This window comes from Serinus canaria, chromosome 12 (genome assembly GCF_022539315.1).
Source record: "Serinus canaria isolate serCan28SL12 chromosome 12, serCan2020, whole genome shotgun sequence".
In the NCBI taxonomy this organism is placed as follows: Eukaryota; Metazoa; Chordata; class Aves; order Passeriformes; family Fringillidae; genus Serinus; species Serinus canaria.
This window is the reverse complement of record NC_066326.1, coordinates 20,502,155-20,527,403: the sequence shown is the minus strand read 5'-3', so window position 1 is coordinate 20,527,403 and position 25,249 is coordinate 20,502,155. Positions and strand designations below refer to the sequence as shown.

Here is a 25,249-nt window from a genome sequence, read left to right as displayed (position 1 = left end):
AAATGGGGTGCATGGCCAGCCATCTTGTTGTTTTGCAGTACACAGGCAGTAACCTTTTCCTTCTTGTCCCCACAGCAGCAGCAGCCCATCTCGCAGGCAGCCTCCCTGCAGCAGGTGCTCAGCAGCCAGCCCGTGTGCCCACTGCCGCCAGCCCCCCACCTGCTGCCGCCGTTCCCAGCACAGGGCTCGCAGATGCCCGCCAGCAGCACCCCCCTGAAGCCCCTGCAGATCTCCACCGTGCCACAGCTCCCACCTGTGGCCCCTTCCCAGGTAAGGAAGGGCATGTGAGTGCAGCCATTTGAGGAGAAACTTCCAGCTAATAATTAACATGATTTGCAGGTTTTGTGTGGCTATTTTGACTACATGCCAGTTTAATTAGGTGATAAGAATATTATTGCTCTTTCCTAATTCCTTTATATTTCTTTTTAATTTGTTTGGTGAATCAGAAATTTCCTTTATGCCCAACTCTATGCCATGCAGTTAAACGCAGTTTCAAAATGGCAATAATTTTTTGGGGGTGGTTTTGGTTTGGTCTTTTGCACTGTCCCCTCTGGCATAATCTCTTCCTCATCCCAGGCTTGAGGGCATGAGCAGTTCCCTGTTTTTGTTACTATTTTCTGACCTCCTGACTTCACCACTTCCCCCAACACCTGCCAGCCATGTCAGTATTGTTCTGTTCTGGGTCTGTTCTCTGGAGCAGGGACAAACCCTTCCCTTGGCCTAGGAAGGTGGATGGTGCTGTGTTTGGTAGTGACAGACACCATAATGTGAAGCAGCTTGTGCCAAAGAGCAGGAGCAAGCTGCTGCCGTGATGCCAGTCTGCTCCATCACTGGGAGGTTTTGATTGTAAAAACCCTTTTTCTGGGCTCTTCTGTGCTGCCTGAGTTGCAGCTTGTTTGAAAACTAGGTTTTAAATTGCCCCACTTAATTTTGCATGAAAGAGTTTTGTGTTAGGTCTGGCCCAATTCCTTTTAATTTCTGTTAAAATGAAAGCAGCTTTTAATTAGGATGTTGCTTGAAGGCTTCAAGATGGTGTTAGAAGTAGTTCTAAGCTTCTGAGGTATAAAAGCGTCCCCCTCAAATGTATTTTTTTTGCTTTTACTAGTGATTTAAGCGTAAGTCAGTTTTTATTTCTGCTTGCGAAGCTCAGGGAATGAATGGAAGTGATTAACAAACAGACATAATTATCCTCCTGGCACAGGTGGTTTTTAGGCACTTGTGTGGCAAATGAAACTGCTCTATACCATCAGTGAAAGCACTGATGCAGTTTATGCAATATTATATTTTTTTCAGATTCCTCAGTTTCCTGTCATTCCTGCAATTACTCCTCTGGCAGGGCTTGACAGCCTTCCTCCAAACCTGTCTGACATCCCTGGTGCAAATGTGCCCCCCCTTCCTGCTCCCTCCCAGTACTTTGCTCCAGCCGTGATTCTGCCCAGCCTGCCCATGAACCCCACGCTGCCCATGGCACCCAACTCCCCTGCGCTGCCCATGCAGGCCGTCAACCTGCCTCACACCACCGTGGCTTCTCTGGTCCTGCCCTGCCAGCCCATGGTGCCAAACATGCCGGCAGCCACCATCCCGCTGCTGGCTGTGGCGCCGCCGGGGGTGCCGCCGCTGCCGCCACAGCCCGTGTTCCAGCCTGCCTTCCAGCCGCTGCTGCCCAGCGACACGCCCTCGCCCCACCACGCACAGAGCTCCCAGGCCGTGACCCAGGCACAGCCACCTCCTCCAGCCCTGCAGCCGAGCGTGATCCACCCTCCCGAGCCGGCTCATCAGGTAAATCCACCGGGAGCGGGGCTGTGCGCTGCAGGGTGCTCCGGGGCACTGCCCGTCCTGGGGCTCTCTTCCTCGCCAACATTAATCCTTGCTCTTGAGAGGTTTTGTTGACTTCTTGCTCTCCGTTCTGGAGGTGGTGGCTGAAGCTATGAGCTGTGGGGTAGCAGGTGATATCCTCAGCCAGGGACAGGGGTTGTCAAGGATATAGGGCATAAGACAACTGGCTTTGGACAGTAAATGAGCGGAGCGCTTTCTGAATTTCCTCTTCCTTCTTGCTCTCAGATCTTGGGAAGTGTGAGCTGTGGTTTTCCCAGGTCAGGAGGGTGTACCAAGCCTTGCCAGTGCCTGTAGCTGGTCCATGTAGGATGCAGGGGCTGCTGGGTACACACAGTAAATACAGGGGAGCTGGCGGGAGCAGTGGAGTTGTTTTGGTGTAGAATATATTTAAAATGGCAAAGGGAAGTGGCCCTCTGGTAAGGACTCTGGAAAGCTCTGTGGAAGAGCACTGTCAGACCTGCAGGGCAAGGAGGGATTCTAGCTGCAGACCCTTTCCCCGTTGAAAAAAACAAAGCATAAACGACCTCAGGCAGTATTTACAGGGAAACTGCCTCAGGACTGACAGAGTCTGTAAATACTTCTCTTGCCACATCTGTGATATGTCAACATGAAACACAGTCTGACCAGAGCAGGAGAGGGCATTCAACCTGTTAATAAAGCATTTGGAAAATCTGTATTCTGCCACATCCCTTCACCATAACACCCTAATTAAAATTTGTAACATCCCATCCCAACCTGTCATGGCTTCTTCAGAACAGCACATAGTTTTTAAATTTCTCTCTTCAGCCATATATTTCGTACAGGATTACCATTGAGAAAGTCAGCAGCATGGAGTTTGGGAATGTTACTCAGTGTTCCCTGTGGCTTTAGAGGGAATGGAATCAAGCACACTGGACACAGTGAGCATGGCAAATACCAGAACTCAAGAGCTGATGTTCCCGAACCATCCTGACACAGTCATTAGCTATCAAATATGTGTAGAAGAATTGCATATGGAAGAATTTAGGATAAAAAATAGCTATTACAATGTGCAGAGGAATATTTTAAAAAACATTGTTTTGATTTGAAGACTTCTATTGGAGGTATTTCTGGTATATAATGCCATGCTGGTTTTGCAATTGATGTTTAGCACCTCTGAGTTTTGTTTTGGCTGGGTACATCTGTATGGGCATTCACTTAAGAGATGCTCTTGATGATCCTTGTGGGTGCCTTGCAAGTCAGAATATTCTGTGATTTGACATTGAAATATTTTGTGAATTATTCTAGTTATAAAAGATTTAAAATTGAACCACCCTTCTGTGGTATTACACCATACTTGTCAGTCTAACAGCCCCCTCCCGGGCACCCATGTAACTCTGAGGTGCTGTAAAGCACATCCTGTCTGTACTTTTATCTACATTAAAACCTGGAATAATAGTTTCGGCTCTTACCCAGAACCTGCTGAGAGCATGCAGCAATGAAATCATGTGGCCTAGTTCCCATCTGAGTCTTATTTTTTTTAGTGTATTTTCCAATAGCCTTAAGTCTCTATGTGATGATACTTCAAAAAAAGTTAAAATTGGGCACACTTTTACATAGTACTAAATGTCTTTTTTTCTTCCATATGCTTCTTTCTTTCCTTCTTCCTCTTTCCACAACCTCAGCCCCCCTGGAAAAATACATGATGTACCTAAAAGGAGAATGTTCTGATTTTAAATGTACAACCCAAAAGGACTCTTATGCAGAATAACAACCCAGTCTCTAAGGTAGCTGGCATCCTGTCGCCTGGGTCTGGTTCCCACCAAGTGCTTACGCACTCGAGTTATTTTAATGCACTGGAGAAATCCACTGAGAAAAGTGAAACTCCCTCTGTCCACATGGACGTGTTGGTAGGACTGGGGCCTTGGGGCTTAGCACATCAAGGTTTAAGTTAGGACTTCAGTTTGTAAACTGCATTAAAGTGAAGTAAGACACTGGTCTATATTCAGTGAAAGAATTAATTGTGTCATTTGTACCAGGTCCTGGTTCTCCATATCTGGCAGATTTCTTAAAATATCCTAAGTTAGGTTATGGGTATAATGTGTTTTTCTCTGCATGGACAGTGTGGAATTCTTGAAAGCAGAGAAAAGTATTCAGGAGAATGAATTTATCACCTAAGATCTTAAAAGCATGTCCAGAGGAGGCAACAAAGATGCTCTGAGGGCTGGAGCCCCTCTGCTCTGGAGCCAGGCTGGGAGAGCTGGGGGTGCTCACCTGGAGAGGAGAAGGATCCAGGGAGAGCTCAGAGCCCCCAGCAGGGCCTAAAGGGGCTCCAGGAGCACTGGAGAGGGACTGGGGACAAGGGGTGATGGGACAGGACACAGGGAATAGCTTCCCACTGCCAGAGGACAGGGACAGGTGGGATAGGATATGGGGAAGAAATTCTTGGCTGGGAAGGTGGGGAGGCCCTGGAAGAGGTTTCCCAGAGGAGCTGCGGCTGCCTCTGGATCCCTGGTAATGTCTGAGGCCAGGTTGGATGGGGCTTGGAGCACCCTGGGATAGTGGAAAGTGTCCCTGCTCATGGCAGGGGGTGGAATGAGATGAGCTTTGAGGTTCCATCTATCACAAACCATTCTGGAATTCCATAATTTTCCTTTCTTAACAAAATCTGGATTTGTCCCTACTAATAAACTAGTACGCGATCAATGCACCTTGTCATAATTGTAGAGAAGGAATCCTTAGCTTTTATTTGGTTATTTCATAGGAAGTGTATCTCTGTAGTTGTTACTGAGAGCATCCAAACCCAATCTCACTGCGAAGCTTGCATCCTTTCTTCACGAACACCAGTGACTTTGCTCCCTTGTCACGTACGTGTTGAGCCCTTGGCGCAGAGATGTGTGCTAACAGCTCTCATTGTGTTGCAGCCCATGCCTGGACACACTCAGTTTGCTCTGGAAGCTGGAGCCCAGGTGCCTGTGCTGCCAGTGCAGCCCTCCATGGTCATGTCACCGCCGTTGCAGCTGCAGCCGGAGCTGGTGCCGCCCCGCGTCGCTGCCGAAGGCATTGCCCAGGTCCATGGCAGCCTTGCCACGGCTGCCCCGCCCGCCCCCATAGAACCTGGCCTGCCTCTCCGGCCCTCTGCTCTGCTGCAGCTCCAGCCTGATCTTTCCCAGCCACTGGGCCAGCAGCTCCCAGCTTCCTGCTCAGCTGTCGTGGCAGGCACAGAGACATCTCAAGAGGTAGAGTCCTTCCTCTGAAGTAACTCACCAGCCTCAGCCGTAATCTTCTTAGTTACTCCTGTGTGAACCAGTGGGCTTGTTGCACAAGAGAGGTTATCCCCTCAGTGTGTCGAGCCGCTGCTCCTTGATGCCAGCAGCTCTGGGTCAGCAAATAATTGGCTATTCCAAATGAAACCTCATATTGCAGCTCAGGAAATATCTCACTGAATTCATGAGGCAGCAGGACTAATCCCGTCCTTGTCTGTAGCTGAGCACAAGCACGGAGATAGAAATCAAGAAATTCTCACTGTGGGTGAGTTAGAAGTTGTTCTGCAGAGTTTCACCCATGTTCTGTCCAGTCTTGTTTTGAATGTCTCAAGCACTTGTTCAACCAACCATCACTTGCCTTAAGAAACTACTTCACAATCTGAGTCTTTGTATTGTGGAAGCCCTTCATACTCTTCAGTTTGAGCCCTATTCTCATTTCATTTAGCATTGTATCCTCCTGTATTGCCTGATGTCTGCTGTAGCCCTGGGATTTTTGTTTCTTAAGATAGTCATTCCCAATTCTCTGTGGTCATAGAAACAGGATGCTTTTTATTGTTTTCCTTATAGAATTGGAAATAGCCCCTCGTCTGCTATTTTGACTTTTCTTTCTACTCCCATAATTGTTTAATCTTCAGTCTTGACAGAACATCACAGAACATTTTTCTCTTCAGCTGCCTGTTAACAAAACAAAACGAAAGGTTTGGCATGTCTACCTGTTTTCAGGAAATAAGTCTAATTTTTTTCTCCACCTGGATGGAAATGTCCCTCTGTGATTCTGCATTCAGAGTGGTTCCTCTTGAGTCTCTGCTCTGAATTATCTTTCCTCACAAAGTATGAATTTCACTTTTTCAAAATTAATCTCTTGGTTTTGCCCATGTTTCCATGGCTTGTCAGATGCCTTGTTACCCCAGTGCAGCCCGAAATTCCATTGGTAATACAACTCAATGCTGCCTCCAGAATATGCTCCAGAAGGGCTGTGCTAATACTAAAAATGGATTCTAGTTCCCCATTTTTCCTGTCTGTCAATGGCAGTTTAATTCTTACTGTATCAGCATTCCTGCTGTGATGTAGGATGTTTCCTGGTGAATGTCTGTATCCTGTTGGTTAAGTGTAGCAGGAATGGCAGAGCCTGTCTGCAGTGCTTCACTTGCAGACTCCCCAGAAACGCTGGGCTGGGTCAGGCATATCCATCACTTAAGGTATTCCTTCTCCAGCTGTCTTTTTTCTGAATGCACACAACTCATGGCAAAGTCAGTGCTGGTGCCTTCAGTGCAGGGTCCATTCCATTAGAGATTTTGGAAATATGAACAAACCTCATTGTTGTGCACTGTGATAGGGGGGATACAAGTTCTTCTGCGAAGCTCATGGCCACTGAGGCACACATCTGTCCTTCACATCTCACATCCCTCAGAACATTTAACTACTAGTTTGCTAATTTCATTCTCACGTCATCTCTAAGTTAACCCCTTTCTCTCATTCACTTTAAGAAATGAAGCAAGTACCAATCCACATCCTCTCCATGCTGGTTCTCTGACATACATTGCTAAAGTTTCCTTGGGTGTAAGAGAAGTTTCATACCTGTCTATATAATCAAACCACTACATTTTGTTGCTACTCTGCCATGACATTTTTATCTCTTCTGTTGTATTTAGGCACTGGCAGCACTTGCATCCAAACCAACCTGAACCAGTCAGGCAAAAGATGTTTTGTAAGGCACTTGGTTAAGTGCTTTACCATAATGTCGATACATTATGTCTGTGTTCTCACTGTTCACTGATGTTGCAGTTCTATTGAAGCTGCATTTGAGCTTGGCATGGCTTATGTGTGGTGTTTACAGCCAAGGAGTCGGGCTGGCTGGTTAGCTGCAGAGAACCAGTGATGTTGACCAGTTCCCCTCTGAGCTTTCAACCCCAGCTCATCACTGCTTGAGTGCTCAGTGTAGCGATGGCAGTCAAAGGGCTTGTTTCTAGCTCTGCGTCTATAGAAGGATTTTATAGATGTGTTTTTATAAATACATATAAAATTATATCTATTTATGGGTGTATCTGGTGCAAGTGTATATACACAGCTATATACTTGTACAGGTGTGTGTGTCTTTGTGCATACATGGTAAGTTTGTTACAGCAGGGCCTGCAGCATTGTCACAAATTCTATGAGAATGGGTCTGCCCAATGTGAAAATCATGCTATGATGTCTGTCCCAGAGCTGCAGCCAGTGAAGAGGGAAACTTTTGGGGAAAATTCATGTAGAGGACAAGAGAACATGATGGTGGTGTTCTTAAATGATGAATTTTCATCTTTTTTTTTTTTTTTTTGTTTGTAAGTTCCTCTGAAATTTTCCCACTAAGCCAAAAACAATGAAAATACTGAGCATATTTCAGGAAACTATGTAAAGCAATGAGCCAAATTAGCAGATACATTCAAAAATAAAATACAGATACATTCAAAAATAAAAGACAGTGGGTGCTGATGTGGAATTGTCCCTCAGTCTGGTTTTGCCATGGTGGTGAGAACTGTTTTATTTGTTTCACCATCTCATCTGCTGTGGACAAAGGAAGGGAGCTGGCAGGTTAATGTCTCTGCCTGAGAAAGTGGTGCCCTGAACAGTGATGTTGAAAGGGTAAAAGAGGACATTTATTTTACTTTTAGGTTCCAAGAACTGGTTAAGCAGAATGGTTTTAGAGTTACTGGTGCCAACCCTTTCCTAAAGGTGTTTTTCATCTGCTAATATAATGTGTTTGCTTAAACTACTTTTTCTTGCATTTTAGGATCTGGCAATACAGGACAAACTCCAAGCTCTGTCCCAGAGTTGCGAAAGGTATTATCACCTCTTTGGCGTAAGAAATGCTTGCATTTTGGAGGCTGTTTTTTCTGACATGAACAGAAGGAGAAGGACTGGGAGCATGTCTAGGGAGAAGCTGACAGTGTTCTGTGTGCAGTGTGCCTATTCTGGCCCCTGCAGCTCTTTTAATTCCTTAGTTTGGGTGCAGCATCCTAGCCTTGGTGTATGCACAGCTGTATGGAACTTCTCTTTTCCTCCCTCTACAGCAAACCTAACCTGTTTGCCCTTCTGCTGGGAGGGCAGAAAGACAGGACCTGAGAAAACTTCACCTTAGGAAAGTAGGAACTAGTGCAGTTCATGGAGGGACTGTCAGGGCCCCTTAAGTGAAGGGACTAGGGGATGTAGGGATATATTCAGAGTGATGAGACTTTTGTTTTGTTATTGCCAGAAACATTAATAGATAATTTCTTGGTAGGTGTTGTAGCCAGAGTATGTGCCTGGTGTAGAGTTGTGCCCTTCACTCCCTGAGTATTTTCCAGTTTACTCAGTTTGGGCCAAAAAAAAGTGCAAATGTGCCCCTTTTTGCAGCCTCTCTTAAAGCTTATGTGTGATGCATGACTATGCTGTGTGTGACTCTGCCTTTATTTTGGGGCTGTTCTTCCTTTCTCTTGTGAAGCTACATGAGTCCAGATGTTGCTTCTGGCAGAGAGATGAGTGACAGCTTGGAAGGAGCAACAGGAAGTGGAAAGCAAGAAGGAAAATCTTCAAAGAAGCATAAGAAATCCACACGTGCTCGTTCGCGCCAGGAGAAGTCCAACAGACCCAAACTGACCATATTAAATGCAAGTAGAACCTGTTGGAGGGTATCTCTAGGGTTCCTTTGGCTTTGCCAGGAATAAGGGTTGTTAATCTCTGCATTCAGGTGTGTAACACAGGGGATAAGATGGTGGAGTGCCAGCTTGAAACCCATAACCACAAAATGGTGACGTTCAAATTTGACTTGGATGGTGACGCGCCGGAGGAAATTGCTACTTACATGGTGAGATATGTCTGCCCATGGGCTCTCAGTGCTCCCAGCTGCTTCAGGCATCTTCTTGTGTGTGCTTGTTGCCTGAGCTGCCTGGCAGCTATGGAATGAGGCATTCATAAAAAAATGTCTGTTTTCCCCTTTATTTTGATGTGGCCTTCTAGGTGGAGAATGAATTCATCTTGCAAAGTGAAAAAGAGACTTTTATTGAGCAAATGAAGGATATCATTGATAAAGCAGAAGATATGCTCAGTGAGGATACAGAAGGAGAGCGAAGTTCTGACCAGGGAACAAGTCCCCAACAAGATGCAGATAGGCTGGAAGTAAGCGAGGTAAGAAATGCTAAATACAGATACCTAGTTTGATTCCTTATTCTTAACAGCCAGATAGTTAACTAACTTTTGCATCTTGTGTTAAAAAAAGTAAAAAGGTTTCTTAACTAAAAAAATAATGCTTTTGCTCTGTTAAGCCTTACAATATGTGTGGGATGCTGGTCCTCTTGCACTGATCCAGCTATTTTTTGGGTTGTTTCTTTACAGGAGAAGCGTCAGTCTCAAATGAAGACACCTGTGTATCAGCAAAATGGTAAGAGTGCCATGCTGTGTAACTAAGACAAAGTCATGATCTGGAGACAATGGAAATTCATATGTTTACTTGTAATTTTCTTTTCATTCTAGTTTTGCATACTGGAAAAAGGTGGTTTATTATATGTCCAGTGGTGGAAAACCCTACTACAGATGCCCCCGAGTTTTCTCCCCCAGTGCCTCCCAGTGCCCAGCAGACAGAAGGGCCAGGTATCTCCAAACTTTATAGAAAATGTCTTCTGCTGAGCTGCTGTGTTGTCTCTCTTCTGTCGTCACCTCACTCAGCTGTGATGGTTTCACTTGATTTAGTCACAGGAAGAAAATGATGGCTTTTGTTAAGCTGTGCATTTCATGTGCACGTGCATTTACATATGTTTCTGGCATTGAACCAAATTGGGAATCTTTATCTGATTTTCAGTAAAGTGTCAGTATTTTAGCTATACCTTATGCTGCAGGGTAGCTGAAATTCTCATCACTACAGTGTCTTTTCAGTGAAATATTATTTGCATAATCTGAAAATTCTCGTTTGATGTACATAACCGCTATTTGCTGGTGGGAATTGCTTGTGGGTTGTCCCTGCAGCTGACCAGGGGGCTTGGCAGTGATTTCCTTTCCTTTCAAGGTTCACCTTTTGCTTGTGTTCTCTCTAGACCCAGAGCAGTCAGATGACCAGCCGGTGAGCTCTGCGGTGACAGAGGCACCTGGGCTTGGGGCTGACCAGCAGCTTCCCCTGCACACAGGGGTCAGTGACAGCCCCCTTGGAGCCGCCCCGTCCTTGGCACTAGCTCCTGCTGTAGCAGCTCCTGCCAGCATAGCAAGCCAGCCAGAGTTCCCAGCCCCAGCCCTGCTGGCGTCTGCCCCGAGTATCGTGGAACCTGCGGTGGCCAGAGGAGGTCAGCCGACGTTCCCCCAGCCCGGCCCCCAGGCCCCCCGAGAAGCGGGGCTGGAGGAGCCCCCCGAGGCCCCGGCCCCACAGCTGCAGCCGCAGGCAGATGAGCCGGTGTGCGTGCCCGACGTGGAGATCGCCTGCTGCAGCGTGGGGCCGCCCGCGGCCGCGCCGGCAGCTCCGGGGCCGCTGCCTGCGCCTCCAGATGCCGCGGTGCTGGAGCGGCAGCCGGCGCCGCAGGGGCCGCACCTGCCGGAGGGCGGCCAGCCCAGTGCGGGGCCCTTCGGCAGCCAGCCCTTCCCCGCGGCCGCCGGCCCCGACGCCCTGGCCTTGGCGGGATCCCAGCTCCAGAGCCCTACGCAGGTGCCGCTGGCCACATCTCAGCAGCTGCCGATGGCGCAGGGTGGCTCGGGGGTGGCCGGGTCAGGGGTCAGCCTGCTCCAGCAGCAGAACCCCCCTGGCACCGCCGAGTCTGATGGCGAGGGCCCCCCCAGGGTGGACTTCGTGGACAACACAATTAAAAGCCTTGATGAGAAGCTGCGCAATTTGCTGTACCAGGAATATGTTCCGACTTCTTCGGCATCAGCGGGGACGCCGGACACCTCTGTGCCACCTGAGCAGGGCGACAGTGAATTTACCTTATCCCCTTTTCCTGAAGAACAAGCTTCTGCCGCAGCGTTGGATGGGAGAGAACCAGGCTGTAGCATCCCTGACACCGGCCAGGAGGTGAAAGCTGCTGCTGAGCCGCTGGTGCCCCTCGTGCCCTCGGAGGCCTTGCCTTGCCTACCGCTGGTCAGTCTCCCAGCAGCTCTGCCCTTCATCTCCTTAAAGCCAGCCTGTAGGGCTGGCCCCAAATCAGAGCTCAAGACTCACTCTCCTGCAGTAGGACATGTGTAGATCTTTTGATTCCCTAAATTTTTCATATCTCTGTTCTGCCCCAAATCAGAGCTCAAGACTCACTCTCCTGCGGTAGGACATGTGTAGATCTTTTGATTCCCTAAATTTTTCATATCTCTGTTCCGGGGTGTGTTACCTTTGCCTGCTGGCTGCTTTCCAGCGTGAAAGCTCACTTAAATTTTTCTTGTCAGATGCATCCCAACTTGTTTTTCAGAAATGCTTGTTAGTGAAAGCCAGACTTTCCCTTTGGGTTTAGGAGCGGTATAATACTTTAATTCATCTCCTCTTGTGTCCTGTCCAAAGAAGGCAGAAATATGTCAATTTCTTTGTAGTTTAAGAATGTAAAACACATGCGTGGTACAGTCATTAAAGTTCTAATGAAGGGGATTTTTGCTTCAATTTTAAGTATAAATGAATGGCAGTGGTTGCAATTACTGCCTTAGAAGTTGACTTGGATAAAGCAAACATTTCAAGTACCCTTTGCCTTGTCCACATGCTGCAGCCAAAGGCAGACATTCCATGGGAAGCAGTTTCTTCTGTGTCCTGTTATAGTTTCTTTTGTCTTCTCCTGAGCGTGGTAGAGCAAGACTGCCACGGAAGCCTCTAAGGAAATAGGTAGCAGGCAGTCAGGGGCAGTGGTTTCTCAGTTGAGCCCCCATGTTAGGTTTTTTCAGATAAAATTCCAAGTTTATAAAATCATCAGATTTGCAGCACACTGTGCTAGATCAGTGTCTGTTCCAGGCCCTGGCACAGGTTACTCAGAGAAGCTGTGGCTGTCCCATTCCTAGCAGTGTCCAAGGCCAGGTTGTATGGGGCTTGGAGCAACTTGGGATAGTGGAAAGTGTCCCTGTCCATGGCAGGGAAGGGAATGGGATGAGCTTTGAAGTCCTTTTCAGGCCAAACCATTCTATGATTCTATATCTTACTCAAAAGTAGCATTTCTGGAGAAACTCCATCCCTAGCAATGCTGAGCCTGTTCTGTGTAACATCAGCTGGAGGGACTCCTATCGACTGCTTGAGAGGTGCTGTGTGGTACAGGAAAGCTGTGTACTGGAGTGACTCTTTAGAGCATGTTGTTTTCTAATGATAAATGACTTTCCACAGCAAACCAAATTCTCGCTCTGTGAAAGGTGCTATGTCTGTCTCTCGAGTAATTGGAATTCATCCTATTAAAATCTGTGCCAGTAAGGAAAGAGACATAGAATTTCTGAAGACAGACATACAGTTGAGGAACGTACAGTCTGGCTGGAAAAGCAAACCAGAACAAAGCCCCAAGCATGTGTGTATATACAATATACTGGGTTTCAGTAGCTAGGGCTGCAGTTCCAACTGTGATGCTGCCACTGCTTTATTTCTTTCAAGGAAGGAGGAAAAAATTGGGGGAGTTGGAGGCAAGACTTGAAGGCCACCTCCACAGGCACTGTGAAATAGTTCCATATTCTCTGGTAGTGCCAGGGCAGCAAGGGGGAAGTGAGGGAAGGAGAACACATTCTGCTTTGTGAGTGAGACTGAAATTGTGTTTCTTTTTTCCTTTTACTGAAAGTTGAACAAGCCAGAAGTCACTGGTGTGAGCGCTCATCCCTCACAGGAAAGAGGTGGGTCGGCAGGCAGAACAGGTAATGCTCCTCCAGCCATCCCTGCTTGGTGTCAGTGGGTGTCAGTGGCGGGATTGGGGCAACAGCCCGTCCATGTCCAGCAGCCCTGTGTGTCTCTGAGACACCAAGAACATCAGAATAGTTCAGGCCCAATGTACCATGCAGGTTTAATTCTTCTTCTGTTTTTCTTCTTAAAAATTTTTAACTGAGTAATGAAATTGCACACATCTGTTACTATTTGAATTCCCCACATCACTAGGTTTGCCAACCTGCAGATATTTTATTTTACCATTGCTATTGCCTCCTGCATTTTTAATCCTGTATTACAAAGATCGGGTTTTTAAATTATTCCTCAGTGGTACACTTCAGTTTATCACAATGAAACACTGGCTTTTATTACATTAAAGCATTCCAGACATAAATATTTTTTTCCCAACTTTAAATCAGGTCCAGCCACAAGCATCGCTCCAGCTCCTGCTGTTCCAGCAAAAGGCCTCCTTCAGGTAACCAGAACTAGGAGCAGTTTTCTGCTTGATTGTTACAGTTCCTTTTGTTAAGCTCTCTTATTTTTGCCAGGTTGCACCTTCATCATCAGGCACAGCTCCACAGATGGAGACTTTCCAGAGGAGCGAGGAGGCAGAGAGGATGGCTTCGCCCGCACACGCAGAGAGCGTAATGCGGCGAGTGACAGCAGATGGGGCAATGAGTAACTTCCACAGGGATGGTTCTCCGGGCTCTGGTTCCTATGGAAAACAGGTTGAGGCTCAGGAGAGCGGCATGCCGGCCAAAACCATTGGCAGGTTTTCAGTCATCAGCACGCAGGACGAATTAACTTTAGCAGCACCGCAATGCTTGAGGTTCTCAGCCCCCCCAGACGTGTACCTGGACGAGCTGCCCTCCAGCCCGGACATGAAGGCTGCTGTCCGCAGGCTCCAGACGGCCTCGTCCGTGGACGTCCTGTGCGAGCAGGCCTCGAGCGATTCCGCCGACGAGCCCTTCCCGCGGCAGCTGGCAGCTGCTGCAGCTGCACAGCTCTCCCCCCCCAGCAGCAGCACAGCCACAGACTTAATCAAAAAAGCAGCTGCTTTTCTGCAGAGGTCTGCCAGAGGTGGCTCCCCTGGCCCAGAGTCACCCAACGGGCAAGGTGCGAAGATTCCTACCATCAACATCACGTCCTTCCACTCACAGTCGTCCTACATGAGCAGTGACAATGACTCAGAGTTTGAAGATGCTGATATGAAGAAAGAGTTGCAGAACCTAAGAGAAAAGTATGTTGAGTTGCAAGTGGTATAAGGGAAGCTTGTGTTGCTGTACTTAGCAGCAGCTCAGCTTATGATGATAAGATGAGCAGAACTGTAAGGAGTAAACTGGTTCTGGGCAAATCAGGCAATGCCAGGACCTTCCCCCACCTTCCTGCTGTGCATTGCCTTCTCTGCCAGTTCCAGTTAGAAGAATTCCTCATAGAATCCCTGAATGTGTTGGGTTGGAAAGGACCTTAAAGATCATTCCAACTGCTGCCATAGGCAGGGACACCTTCTATTATATAAGGTTGCTCCAAGCCCTGTCCAACCTGGCCTTGGAGCCAGAGACTCCTCCTTCCAGGGATGGGGAGTCACCACAGATAGATTGTTGTAGCTTTGCATACTTAGGGATGAGCAGCTGATTGTTTTATAACCAACAATTGTTTTGTTTCTTCTTTTACAATTAATTACATAGTCAGGATATGGTGCTTTATCAAATATAATGCTAGCACAGTCCTTTTATTTTTTTAGGCATATGAAAGAGATTGCTGAGCTGCAGACACAGCAGAAGAATGAGATAGAGGCACTGTATATTCGCCTGGGGAAACCCCTTCCTCCCAACCTGGGCTTCCTTCATTCTGCCCCTCCGAGCGGCCGGCGCCGAAGAACCAGCAAAAACAAATTGAAAGCCGGAAAGCTCTTAAACCCTCTGGTCCAGCAGCTCAGGAGTGGAACATCAAGCACAAGTAGGTACACTGGCTGCTTCCCTTCTCCTGTTGCTTGTCTCAGTCGTGGCTGTGCTGTGTGATGTGTGGGTTTTCTGGAAAGGATGGAATTTTTGTCGGTTTTAAGCTGGCATGCTTTTGGACAGGCTTGTCCCAGGTCATGGTGGCAAGCCATACCTGCCTGCTCTGCATTGCCTACAGTCCTTGGCAGAGGAATAATATTCCACTTTAATTTGGAAAACAGCCTGATTACATCTCCTCCATTCTTCAAATGCAATTTACTGATGTTTGTATTCACTTCTTAGATGCTGTTATGTTGCATTGATTAGGTACTGTGTCTTGTTTCCTTTTTCCTCCAAGATGCCATATATAAAAGATTGCATTTGCTCCCCCAAAGGATGGGAGGTTAAAAGCATTTACAAAACTGTGGTGGATGCTTTGACCATCTGAAGTGGTGTGAGATTTCCACACAGCACTAACAGTCCTGAGATTTTATCTCTTGGAAAAGTACAAAAATATAATTTACCTGGGAAATATTGATAAATCCTAGTACCTATTTCTTCAGCAAAATGTAGAATAGAATATGTAAAATTTTTCTTCAGCTTAGTTCATGCTGTTATTTGGGGGAGCAACAGCTTTTGCAGCATTCACCCTTTATGTCAAAACTGGTGGCTCTTGTTTTTAATATTACTGCATCATAGGGCCCCTTTGAGTTTTGTTGCATCAATCTTTATAGACAGGGTGTTGAGGAGGATTTCAGCTGAGTTGGGAAAAACAGATATATTCAGAGGCAATAATTTTTGTGGCCCATCCTGAGGTTGAGTGTTCCTGCCCACAGGGACTGAAGCAGTGTTTGATACTGTCTGTGCTTCTACATCTATCTAGATAGTTATATATTGATACTTATCTGTAGATATCTAGATAAACGTCTTTATCTGGTCTTTTGTCTACACAAATATCTCAGGTAAAGAGGCTTAAAAACCAAAATGCCTTTGCAATCATGTGTTACATGATTTTATCAGTAGAAGCATCTGACAGTGGCAATGACAATTATACTCAAATAACTATAAATAAAAAGTTCCTTGTGTCTTTGCTGCAACTTTTTCTTCTCCATTTGCTTCATTTCACCTTTGGTGTGGGAGAGCAGACCTCTGTGTCCTGCTTCGTCATTCTGTGTGTTCATCCTCCTCCTCAGCACCCCAGCAGCTCTCTTTATTCCAGCAATGCTCTTTCTGAGGCTCCTGAAAACAGAGGAGAAACTGTAAAAATCAAAACTGCTCCAGGAGCTTCTTGGAGAAGCAGGATCAGCGATAGGAGGTGTGGATTATTTTCTGGTGCAGGCTATCCCCAAAGTTTGTGCTCCATCCAGTGCATCAGAATGGGGAACGGCTGTTCCTCTTGGGGTCAAGATATGGATTATTTTTAGGCAGGGATTTTTTATTCAGAGTTTTCCTAGCTTTTACCATTGCATGTGTTGTGTTTGTTTGCTGTTTCAGGTAACCTTTCAGACTCTAAAGGTTCGCCCCTCAAAGAAAGCAGTAACTCGCAGCCGGGCTTCCCCGAAGCCACCACGGTGCCTCCCAGCACAGCGCCTGCCCTGGGCAAGGCTGTGCAGACCCAGCAGCCCTGCTCTGTCAAAGCCTCTCTGTCCTCCGACATCTGCTCCGGTCTGGGCCCCGACGCAGCTGACGCCAGCACAGGCTCTGGCCAAGGTGATTCTTCCTGCTGCCTGTTTCGTGAATCTTCCAGCACATGCTAAAATTAGTTCCCTTCCATTAGGCTTGAACTTTTAGGAGTGATAGAGGAATGTGAATCTTTGGCAATCCAAATTACTGGCTTATGCTTAAAAAGAGCATTGCAGTATTGTCAGAAGAGCAAAATTTAAGTATCTTGCTGAGTGTTACCAGCACTCGAGAAGGCATGCCCCAAGACATCCCTAATTCTTAGGAAAGAAATACCTATCAGTTTTGTCAGCAGTGGCTTTATCCTAATACCTTCTCTGGAGTCTGCCTTACAGATTCCTGAGAAAAAATGAATGAAAAACAAATAAGATACAAAAGGCTAGGAGAGCGTTTGCTTTGTTTAATTTTTTTAGCCCCTTCATTCCAGTAGACCCCAAGTTCCTCATTATAAACTACCAAACCGTCTTGGGCATGAGAGAAAATAAAAATGTAATTAAAAGAAAACCAAACCCAGGGGACCAAGTTATATTTCCTTTCTATGAGGGGTTCACTTTGTGCATAATGGAGTGCCAGCCACAGGACTGTGCTCCCATGACCCCAGTTCTGAGACCTCTGTGTATTGCCCCCATCGTAGGCTTTGACTGATCTTGTTGCCATGCATATGGGAAGTTCCAATGATGATTAAAATACCTTCCTCTCATTGCACATCCTGCCAAACTAATCTACAAAATATCTATCTGTCCTCTTCTGCTGTTATTGCATCCTTTGTGTATGGTCAGTGAACTTGCTCCTCTTTGGCAAAATTAAGGGGGAGATGTGGAGGTTTAACTAACAAAGCTGATTTGACTGATGGTTTAGGACATCTGATCACAGCTACTTGTACTTTATAAGTGTCTTTGTTTTCTTCCCTTTATATTCATTTACAGGCTGGACGGTTTTCCACCAAACGTCTGAGAGAGTGACCTATAAATCTAGTAGCAAACCTCGTACCAGATTCCTCAGTGGACCTGTGTCTTTGTCCATCTGTTTGTATTTGTTCTTTTGTATTTTATCACAGTCCATCTTTCTTTTACCCCCTTTTTCCAATTCCATGATTTATATCTCTAATATGTTTGGCAGGATGCCCCTTTTTCTCAACCATCTTTTCTTTCTTTTTCTCTTTCTTTTAAGTAATCATCATGAACACACCTTATTTATATTAATTTTTCATGTGAAAGCTTTTTTTGCACTGCTTTTGGCTCATGCCTGAGCACCAAAAGCATGTGTGGAAGATCTCATCATTTATTATATATAGCCTGATGGTAAATTTTACCCTGGAGTTATCAAAGCTTTTGTACTTTATGTGATTTCTGTTGAAGTAATTTTATTTGCAATGTGGCAAATATACATGTCTGCTGTCCTGGTTCCAGCGACAACAAAACGAAATCCATCCTTCTGTAGACGAATGGTCTCTTTCACACATGTTTGGACTCTGAAGACATGCATGTAGCAAGCTGATACAATTCTAGAAGGTCACTGGAGGGTATAACTTCCATACAAGGGCTGTATTAACTCGATATACAGTACTGTTTATATCCACTCTATTTTCTTTAATTTTTCCCCGCTCTTTGCATGTGGAAATGCTGAGACAACAGTGCTCCAGCTAGTTCTTTCCAAATCTCTGTCCCAGGTGGGCTTTTCCCCATGCAGTCACTTTAATTACTTTAAGTGAGCAATTTTTTTATGGAATCATAAGGCGCAGGAAGATCTGGTTACTCTAAGGGAGAGTCCCATCAACTTTTTGTGTAAGCTGATCTGGCTGAAGCACTTGACTCAGTTTGTTTTCTTATGACCTTATGTGACCTCAGAGATGAAGTCAAATTAGCAGTTCATCAAAGCATAAATAAATAAAAAGCAATATCAGATATTCAGATGATACTTGGAAATGGATTGTTAGGATCCCGGAGTTTTGTCTCAAATAACTGTGCACCTTCTATTTGTACCCTATTTGTCTGACTTCTAAAGTAATTGGCAATTCTACCAAACAATACCAAGCTATTTAATGAAGAAATTTAGACTTTTTTACCCAATTGTAGATGCTGCTTTTTAGGCAAACGGATTTTGCTTGTACAATAAAGATATGTTGTGCTGAACAGGTACTATAGGCCACTTACATATAACCTTAGAAGGGCTGAAAACACTTTTGAGAAAGTGTTTGGTTAAATAACTATGGGTTTGCAGTAGTATCAGATCTCCCCTTGGAGTTCTGCACTGCTCATTACTATCCAAGTGGGTCAGGTCAAAGGCACAAGACCACTCCAATACACTCCTCCCAATTTTATGAATAAACTGTAGTTTAAGAAATAATCTCAATTTTTTTTTTTTTGTTTGAGCTCCCTGAAAGTACAAACACTCAGGCGACTGATGTTTACAGAATTTATAATCATGTAAGCTTTTCATGACTGGTGATGTCATGAGACAGTTTTGCATTTAGGGATTTTTTCTGAGAACCTGGGGAGAATTCTCAGCTCCCAAATATTCCTGTTTGGTGTTATAGTGGCCACAGTAATTTCTTCTGCACATGTAATTCCCAGAAGATGTTTCATTAATCTTCCATGGAATTATTATTCAGTAGGATGTGAAAGGTAAAAATAATAAAAACCAGCGTATTAAAATTTTTGGGTGCATGGATGTTGTGAATAAAACCAAGGGAATATGTAAATCCTTTGAATCATGAAGTTTCCTCATGCTTAAATAACTCAGCATGACTAATTGCTTTCTGTTCTCAACCCATGTGCTCTCTCTCAGGGTCTGGGCAAGTACTGGGGGAGTTTTGGCCTCCCCCATCCCTGAGTCACACCAGGAGATGGGTGCAGTTCAGGCACTTAAAGTGACACTGCAATCCTAGGTCACCCCAGAGGGTCCCAGTCTTGAGAGCACAGCTTGGCTGCCAGGGGAGCCTCTCACCTGAGGTGCCTCTCACCTGAGGTGCCTCTCACCTGAGGAACTTGGCAGGTCCCCATGACAGAGCTGTGGGCAGGTTTGGTGGGGCAGGAGGCTATGCCAGCTTGTTTTCCTGTGAGCCCAGCATGTGGGATGTGTGTGTGAGTGCAGGACTGGGGCTGTGTGCATTCCTGTCCTTCCCCAGGGTGGCTGGGGCTGGGACAGCAGTGGGCAGGACAGACAGTAGAACTTTCTGTGGAGCTGGGATCCAGAGCAGCTGTGTCTGAAGCCTCAGGAAAAACAGTGCTCAAGGAAGGCCAGGCTGGATGGGGCTTGGAGCAGCCTGGTCTAGTGGAAGGTGTCTCTGCCCGTGGCAGGGGTTTGGAACAGGATGTACTTTTAAGGTCTTCCAATGTAAACCATCCTTTGATTCTATTATTTGAAGGTGATGATCTTGCAATACCAGGTGGCTCATGTTCCTTTCCCTCTGCAAGGGACATCAGTGTGCTTAGCAGGCAGGCAAAGCCAAGCATTTGCATTAAGTGCTAAACATGTTTGCATCCATACCCCAGCCCTGGAAGTGTCCCAGGACGGGCTGGAGGGGGCTTGGAGCACTTGGGATAGTGGAAGGTGTCCAGGCCCATGGCCATGGCAGGGGATGGAACTGGGTGAGCTTCAAAGTCCCTTCCAGCCCAAACCGTTGAAGGTAGCATTCCATCGTCTGTGCAGTTGTACAGGGCTGGGACATAACTGTCCAGTGCCAGCAGCTCAGTGGCACCTCCAGACAGTTCAGAGTCCTGGGTCTATTCCATAAGTCAAAGTTTCCCTGGTTTTTTTTTTGTTTGAGAACTGTTGGGAAACACTGCTGCATTTTCGGAGATGCTCCGAATCTGCATGCGTGGTTGAGGAAAACCAGCCCTTTGGCGAGGTGGGATATGCCAGCAGGAGACCTGCTGCACTGGCAGAAAAGTTGGCAACTTTAAAAATAAATGTTCAGATGGATTAAAGACAGTATCACAAGGATCTTGTTTTGGTTACAAGATCCATTGGACTCGAACACTTTCACAGTGTTCTGCAGGACATTTTGATCCATGTCCAATATTGACTTCACCTTTGTATGTTTCATGATATAAAATATTTTTGATGGGCTTTGGCATAATTTTATCCTGAGTTCTTTCCTGGGTTAAACTGCAAGGGTGCCCTAGGGAAGGCTTTTCACTGATTGTGAGTGGAATTTTCAAAGCTCCATTTGGCTTAGGCTTGGAATCTTGTGTAATGCAATTTTTGCCGGGTTTGTAGTAATTCATATACTGTATGTGCATATGCAATTATGGAAATGGTCTAGCCATTTATTGCCATTTCCATTTTTTGTAGCTTTTGCCAGTTTTTTGGCAGCTGTTAGTGCAAATATGGGACAGTGGATTTTTTCTGTTCTGTATAATAGGTACTTAATTCCTCAGATAAGAGATCTGGAATTGGAGGTAAAATGCTCTGCTGAACTTTCACAATCTTACATTAAATCTTAATTATAATTAATTTCCCTAACTTTACTGTTCTTAAACATGTTAATTTTATCAGTAATACAATTAATTGGGCGAATTAGATCTATAAAGTGAATTTTTAATTGAATTTGAGTTCATAACCAGCCATGGCTGATAACTGTCAATCCCTGCTTGAGGCAGTCTCACTGCTTAGGGAAAGTTTCCCATCTCCCAAGCCGCACACTGGAGTGATGCTGCTGGAAGTAGCAGGTCTCTTCTCGGTGCCTGACTCTTCTGTGATATTCCTCAGAGCTGGAGCCCCTCATGCAGGTGTTTTGTGTGTGTGTTGAGTATTGCTGCTTCTGTCACTTCCCCAGGTCAGGTTTGGCACCTGAGGTGCTGGGACCTGTGCCTGGCTGTGCAAGAAGCAGAGGGGTTGGCACTGAAGGTGATTTTACACACATTTGAGCATGTACTGCATTCAGGTGCCTGCTTTTTTTCTCGCGGGCAGGTGCTTTCCATTTGCATCCCTTTTGTGCTAAGAAGTGCCTGTTGCTGCAGGAAATAGCAGGAAATAGCCTCTAGGATTGCTGCCATGGCCACTGCCCTCCTGGGGACTTGTTTCCGTTGTGTGAATTAGTAGCTTACTTTGGGATAGGCAAGGTAAGGTATATTGGAGGGAAAAGAGAGCAGAAGATACAAGAATACAAGACAGATGGTTGAGTTGTGAATGTGGCTGTGTTTGCTATCTGGGCTGTGAGATAAGAACTGAACTTGGTCATGCTTGTGTTGTTGTAGTCATGTCCTTCTGAATTTCTCAGGATAGAAATCCATGTGAACTATATGAAATAATAAGAAATTTTTTCAAAGCAGTCCTCTGTTCCTCATGTCACCCATATCTAAGCACAAACATCTCTTCTCCCTTACTTCCTCCCTCCCTCGTTTCCTTACTTTCTCTTCCTCAGTCTCTGACTGAAATCGCTTCCTACTCCTCTGAAGACTCATTCGGGGCCTCTGTCAGCCTGGACCTGCAATCTCTGAGTTTAAAGCTGCATTTCTGGCACAGTAACAAAACGTTACACTACTATTTACTCTAGAGAAAAAGCACATCATCCTCTATCTTACTTTTTTTGCCCCAGTCTGATTTTGCTCATGGTTTCAAGTGCTTCTTTCTAATGAACCCACCGTAGCCCGTGTCAGACACTCATCTCCCCCCATGCCATAACAATATTCTTCTTATCAAGTCCAAAATACCTTTCAGGAAATTTTGGCACCCAAATAGCAATGGTGCCGATGTCTGGCAAGATCGAGTCGGGGTCTCGGCACACTTCTGGCACTCTATCTGTCAACAAACTGTAAAATCATGATAAATGGTGGAACGAGACAATAATGAAAAAAACAAGTAGTTTAGTTAAATTAAAACTCTGCTACCCTGACGGATTACTTTTCTGCACTCGGACAAGTCATAAGGGAAACTCATTCACAGTTCCATTCAATTGAAGTTCAGAGTCTCACATTTAGACACAAATCCTACAAATAAACTATTTGGAAACAATTGGCCTCAGACCTGCAGAACAATGTATCTTTTTGGACTTGTAAAACAAGATTTTTAGGGTTGTTTTATGGTTTGTCTTTGCAGCCAGACTAGCTTGACTTGTTCCTGAAAGCATTTTTGGCCTCCAATCACAAACTAAATTGACATTATTTCCTGCATTAATAGGAAACAAATCAAAACCTTCTATTAGGAAGCCAAGGCAATTTGGAAAAAAAAAAGGAAAATAAAATCAATTTTTAAAAAATTTAAAAATCAACCAACCAAAAAAACCCAAACAAATGCATCTTTAAGTCACGAGCCCTTGCTTTTGGCATGTTGTGGTACTTCCCAAAGCTTTTGAATGGCTGCACATTAAGAAAGGTTTGAGCTGTCCAGTTATTTAGGCTTCCTTTACTCACCTGAACTGCTGACTTTGTCTGTCCTTTCTTGCATAATAACTACTTTTTGATTGCTTAAAAGTACAGAAGCTTGTCCGTCTGATTTGTTGTGTTTAGTCTTACCTAATTCTGTGTGTCTTGTATTGTTTTACCTTGTAGGGTCCACCTTGAAACGACTATGTCTAGGCAAAGATCACAGTAGTAGTAACTATCCCGTTTTTGTTTCTCAGTATTTCCTTCATGGCATGGGATGTTCTTTGCTTTTTTATTATTATTTTTTACTAAAAGCTAGTTGTTTAATAATGAGAGCTGATGCACTTACCGGAAGCTAGACTATAAATTGTGATACTCTGAGAGTAATGCATGTGCTATGATGTCTTGGGAACCTTGCATGCTGCAAGAGAGTCGTGGTGTTCTGTGTGTGAGACCGTGCACGCATGCGGCCAGGGAACTGGGTCCAGTGTCTGTCTCTGAAATACACACCTCTATATGACTGCAGTTCTCTGCTGGAGGAATTGATTGCTTAAAACCATTCCAGCCCCCTTGAGCTGCATGAAATATTAAACACCAATTGAAGAGCTTTCTTCTAAAAATCCTTACTTTTCTCACTTTTACCCCAAGTGAAGGAAAAGGAATTGAGCAGTATTCACTTAGAAGTGACATTGCAGGTTGAATGCATGATCATTTAAAGGTTATTAATGTATTTTATATAACTGTAGGACTAATTAGTGTACTTGGTTTCATTGGCTGGTAACTGTTTAACAGAGAAAATACTCCATGTTCATGTTTGCTTATACAATCATTTTACTACAGTTCTGTGAACTTTTTGCTTGGAGAGATGGTCTTTATTTCCAATCTTTAGTTGTCTCAAGTATGTTAGCTGAGAAGTTACTTTACATTTTCTGCTTAGGTCAGATTCAGACTCCTTCAGTTGCAGTCCCCTGCTGAGCTTGCTGTGTCAGACTCGTAGTCACTAAGCAGAAAAAGGACAAAAATTTTTTCTTTACTAGTTCTTCTAGAAAGAAGTGAACATACAGAATTAAATCTCTATCAGGACTCTTCCTGATTGCTTTTATCTATACCAAAAGTTCTCTATCTTTGTCTCAAACAGTCACCCTGCCCACTACAGCCTCTCCTCTCTCTTCTATACTTTCATGGTCCTGATGGGTTTTTTTCCCCCAAAATACACAAATAGCCATGTGAATGGTCCTGGCATCATCGAGAGAGGTGGTGGGCTCCCAGAGGAGCAGGAACCAGCCCTGCCTCTAACCTCTGTGACAATAACATTTTTCCAGGAGGACAGTAAACTTAGGCAAGTGAAATAAATGGTAAATTAATTTTATAAATGCTTGCAATGTTAGTAGTACATCCCACCTCCCTCTTCCTAATGGTAGTGTCTGAGGAGATGTTTTATGGGATGTCTGCTTTATGGGGCGGCATTCCTAGCTTTCACTCCCTGTCCCTAATTTCACCCAAGACAAATTAGTAGCCAAGGTAACATGGTGTGATAGAAAATGCAAACCCATTGGACTTGGACCATTTCTTTAAGCAAAGGTGTTCTGCAGCCAGGAGGGGGGAGGGTTAGAAATCCGAAAAGCCACCACTGGAGTGGCAGTAGGTGAGAAGGGGTTTGAGCTGCAGGGCTAAGACAGAGGCACCATCTCAGCTCTCTGTGTGATTTTCCAGGATCCTCGACCAACAGCCTGGTGACGTGTCCTGAGCCCCTCCCGCAGTCGACGCCGCAGGTTCAGGCCAACAACAGTAACAACAAGAAAGGGACGTTCACAGATGACCTGCACAAGCTGGTGGACCAGTGGACGAGCAAAACTGTTGGAGCTGCACAGACAAAACCTTCTTTAAACCAACTGAAGCAGAACCAAAAAAGGCAAGACATGGAGCCAAAGGCTAACCCCATGCAAACGCAGAATGAGACATGTGGAGTAAGTGGCCCTCCTTGAAGGACATACCTATTGCTATGTGTCTGACAGCCTTTGCAAAACTCAGATGTGGAGGAGGACATAGACTAAAATTACTCCAGATAAATGCTTTCTATAAATGTCCAGCTCTTTTTGTTCAGTACTAAATCAATTTTAATTGTCCTTTGGAATAATCTTAAGGGGTATATGGGCAGCAATATATATATATATATATAAATATATATTTTAAAATTCCAAACTGCTTATTAACAGCGATGCAGAGCAATACTCCTGTTGTTATCATCAGTTGCTCAACTTCAGTTTCAACTATTCCTAAAGTTTTCTTTTTGATCTTTAATATTAACCTTCCTCAGAGCAGGGGCCGGTGGCTCTGTGGTTGGGAACCGTTGTTTGGGTGGAATTGGAGTGAGTCCTGTGCTGGGAGAGGGGACATCTGGGAGGGTGCTGACCCTTGCTTGTTGGACATTATCATCCTCCGAAATGCTGTCAAAGTATCCTA

General features: G+C 45.2%; 1 protein-coding gene across 5 annotated transcripts in view; it reads left to right on the top strand.

The window, feature by feature from the left end:
• Positions 1–25,249, top strand: part of WNK2 (WNK lysine deficient protein kinase 2) — a 96,295-nt gene that overhangs the window by 56,013 nt on the left and 15,033 nt on the right. For 3 of the 5 annotated variants that reach the window (XM_050979256.1, XM_050979257.1, XM_050979255.1), the window contains exons 10-25: positions 76–270; positions 1,294–1,779; positions 4,719–5,033; positions 7,828–7,877; positions 8,518–8,683; positions 8,764–8,880; positions 9,033–9,200; positions 9,408–9,453; positions 9,546–9,662; positions 10,103–11,130; positions 12,779–12,830; positions 13,278–13,333; positions 13,407–14,098; positions 14,603–14,817; positions 16,293–16,508; positions 24,500–24,753. In XM_050979256.1, coding sequence (XP_050835213.1) covers positions 76–270; positions 1,294–1,779; positions 4,719–5,033; positions 7,828–7,877; positions 8,518–8,683; positions 8,764–8,880; positions 9,033–9,200; positions 9,408–9,453; positions 9,546–9,662; positions 10,103–11,130; positions 12,779–12,830; positions 13,278–13,333; positions 13,407–14,098; positions 14,603–14,817; positions 16,293–16,508; positions 24,500–24,753 — 4,173 coding nt within the window. Of the gene's footprint in view, positions 1–75; positions 271–1,293; positions 1,780–4,718; positions 5,034–7,827; positions 7,878–8,517; positions 8,684–8,763; positions 8,881–9,032; positions 9,201–9,407; positions 9,454–9,545; positions 9,663–10,102; positions 11,131–12,778; positions 12,831–13,277; positions 13,334–13,406; positions 14,099–14,602; positions 14,818–16,292; positions 16,509–17,404; positions 17,504–24,499; positions 24,754–25,249 lie in introns of those variants that run through there. The other 2 variants (XM_050979259.1, XM_050979258.1) reach the window with 2 other exon arrangements.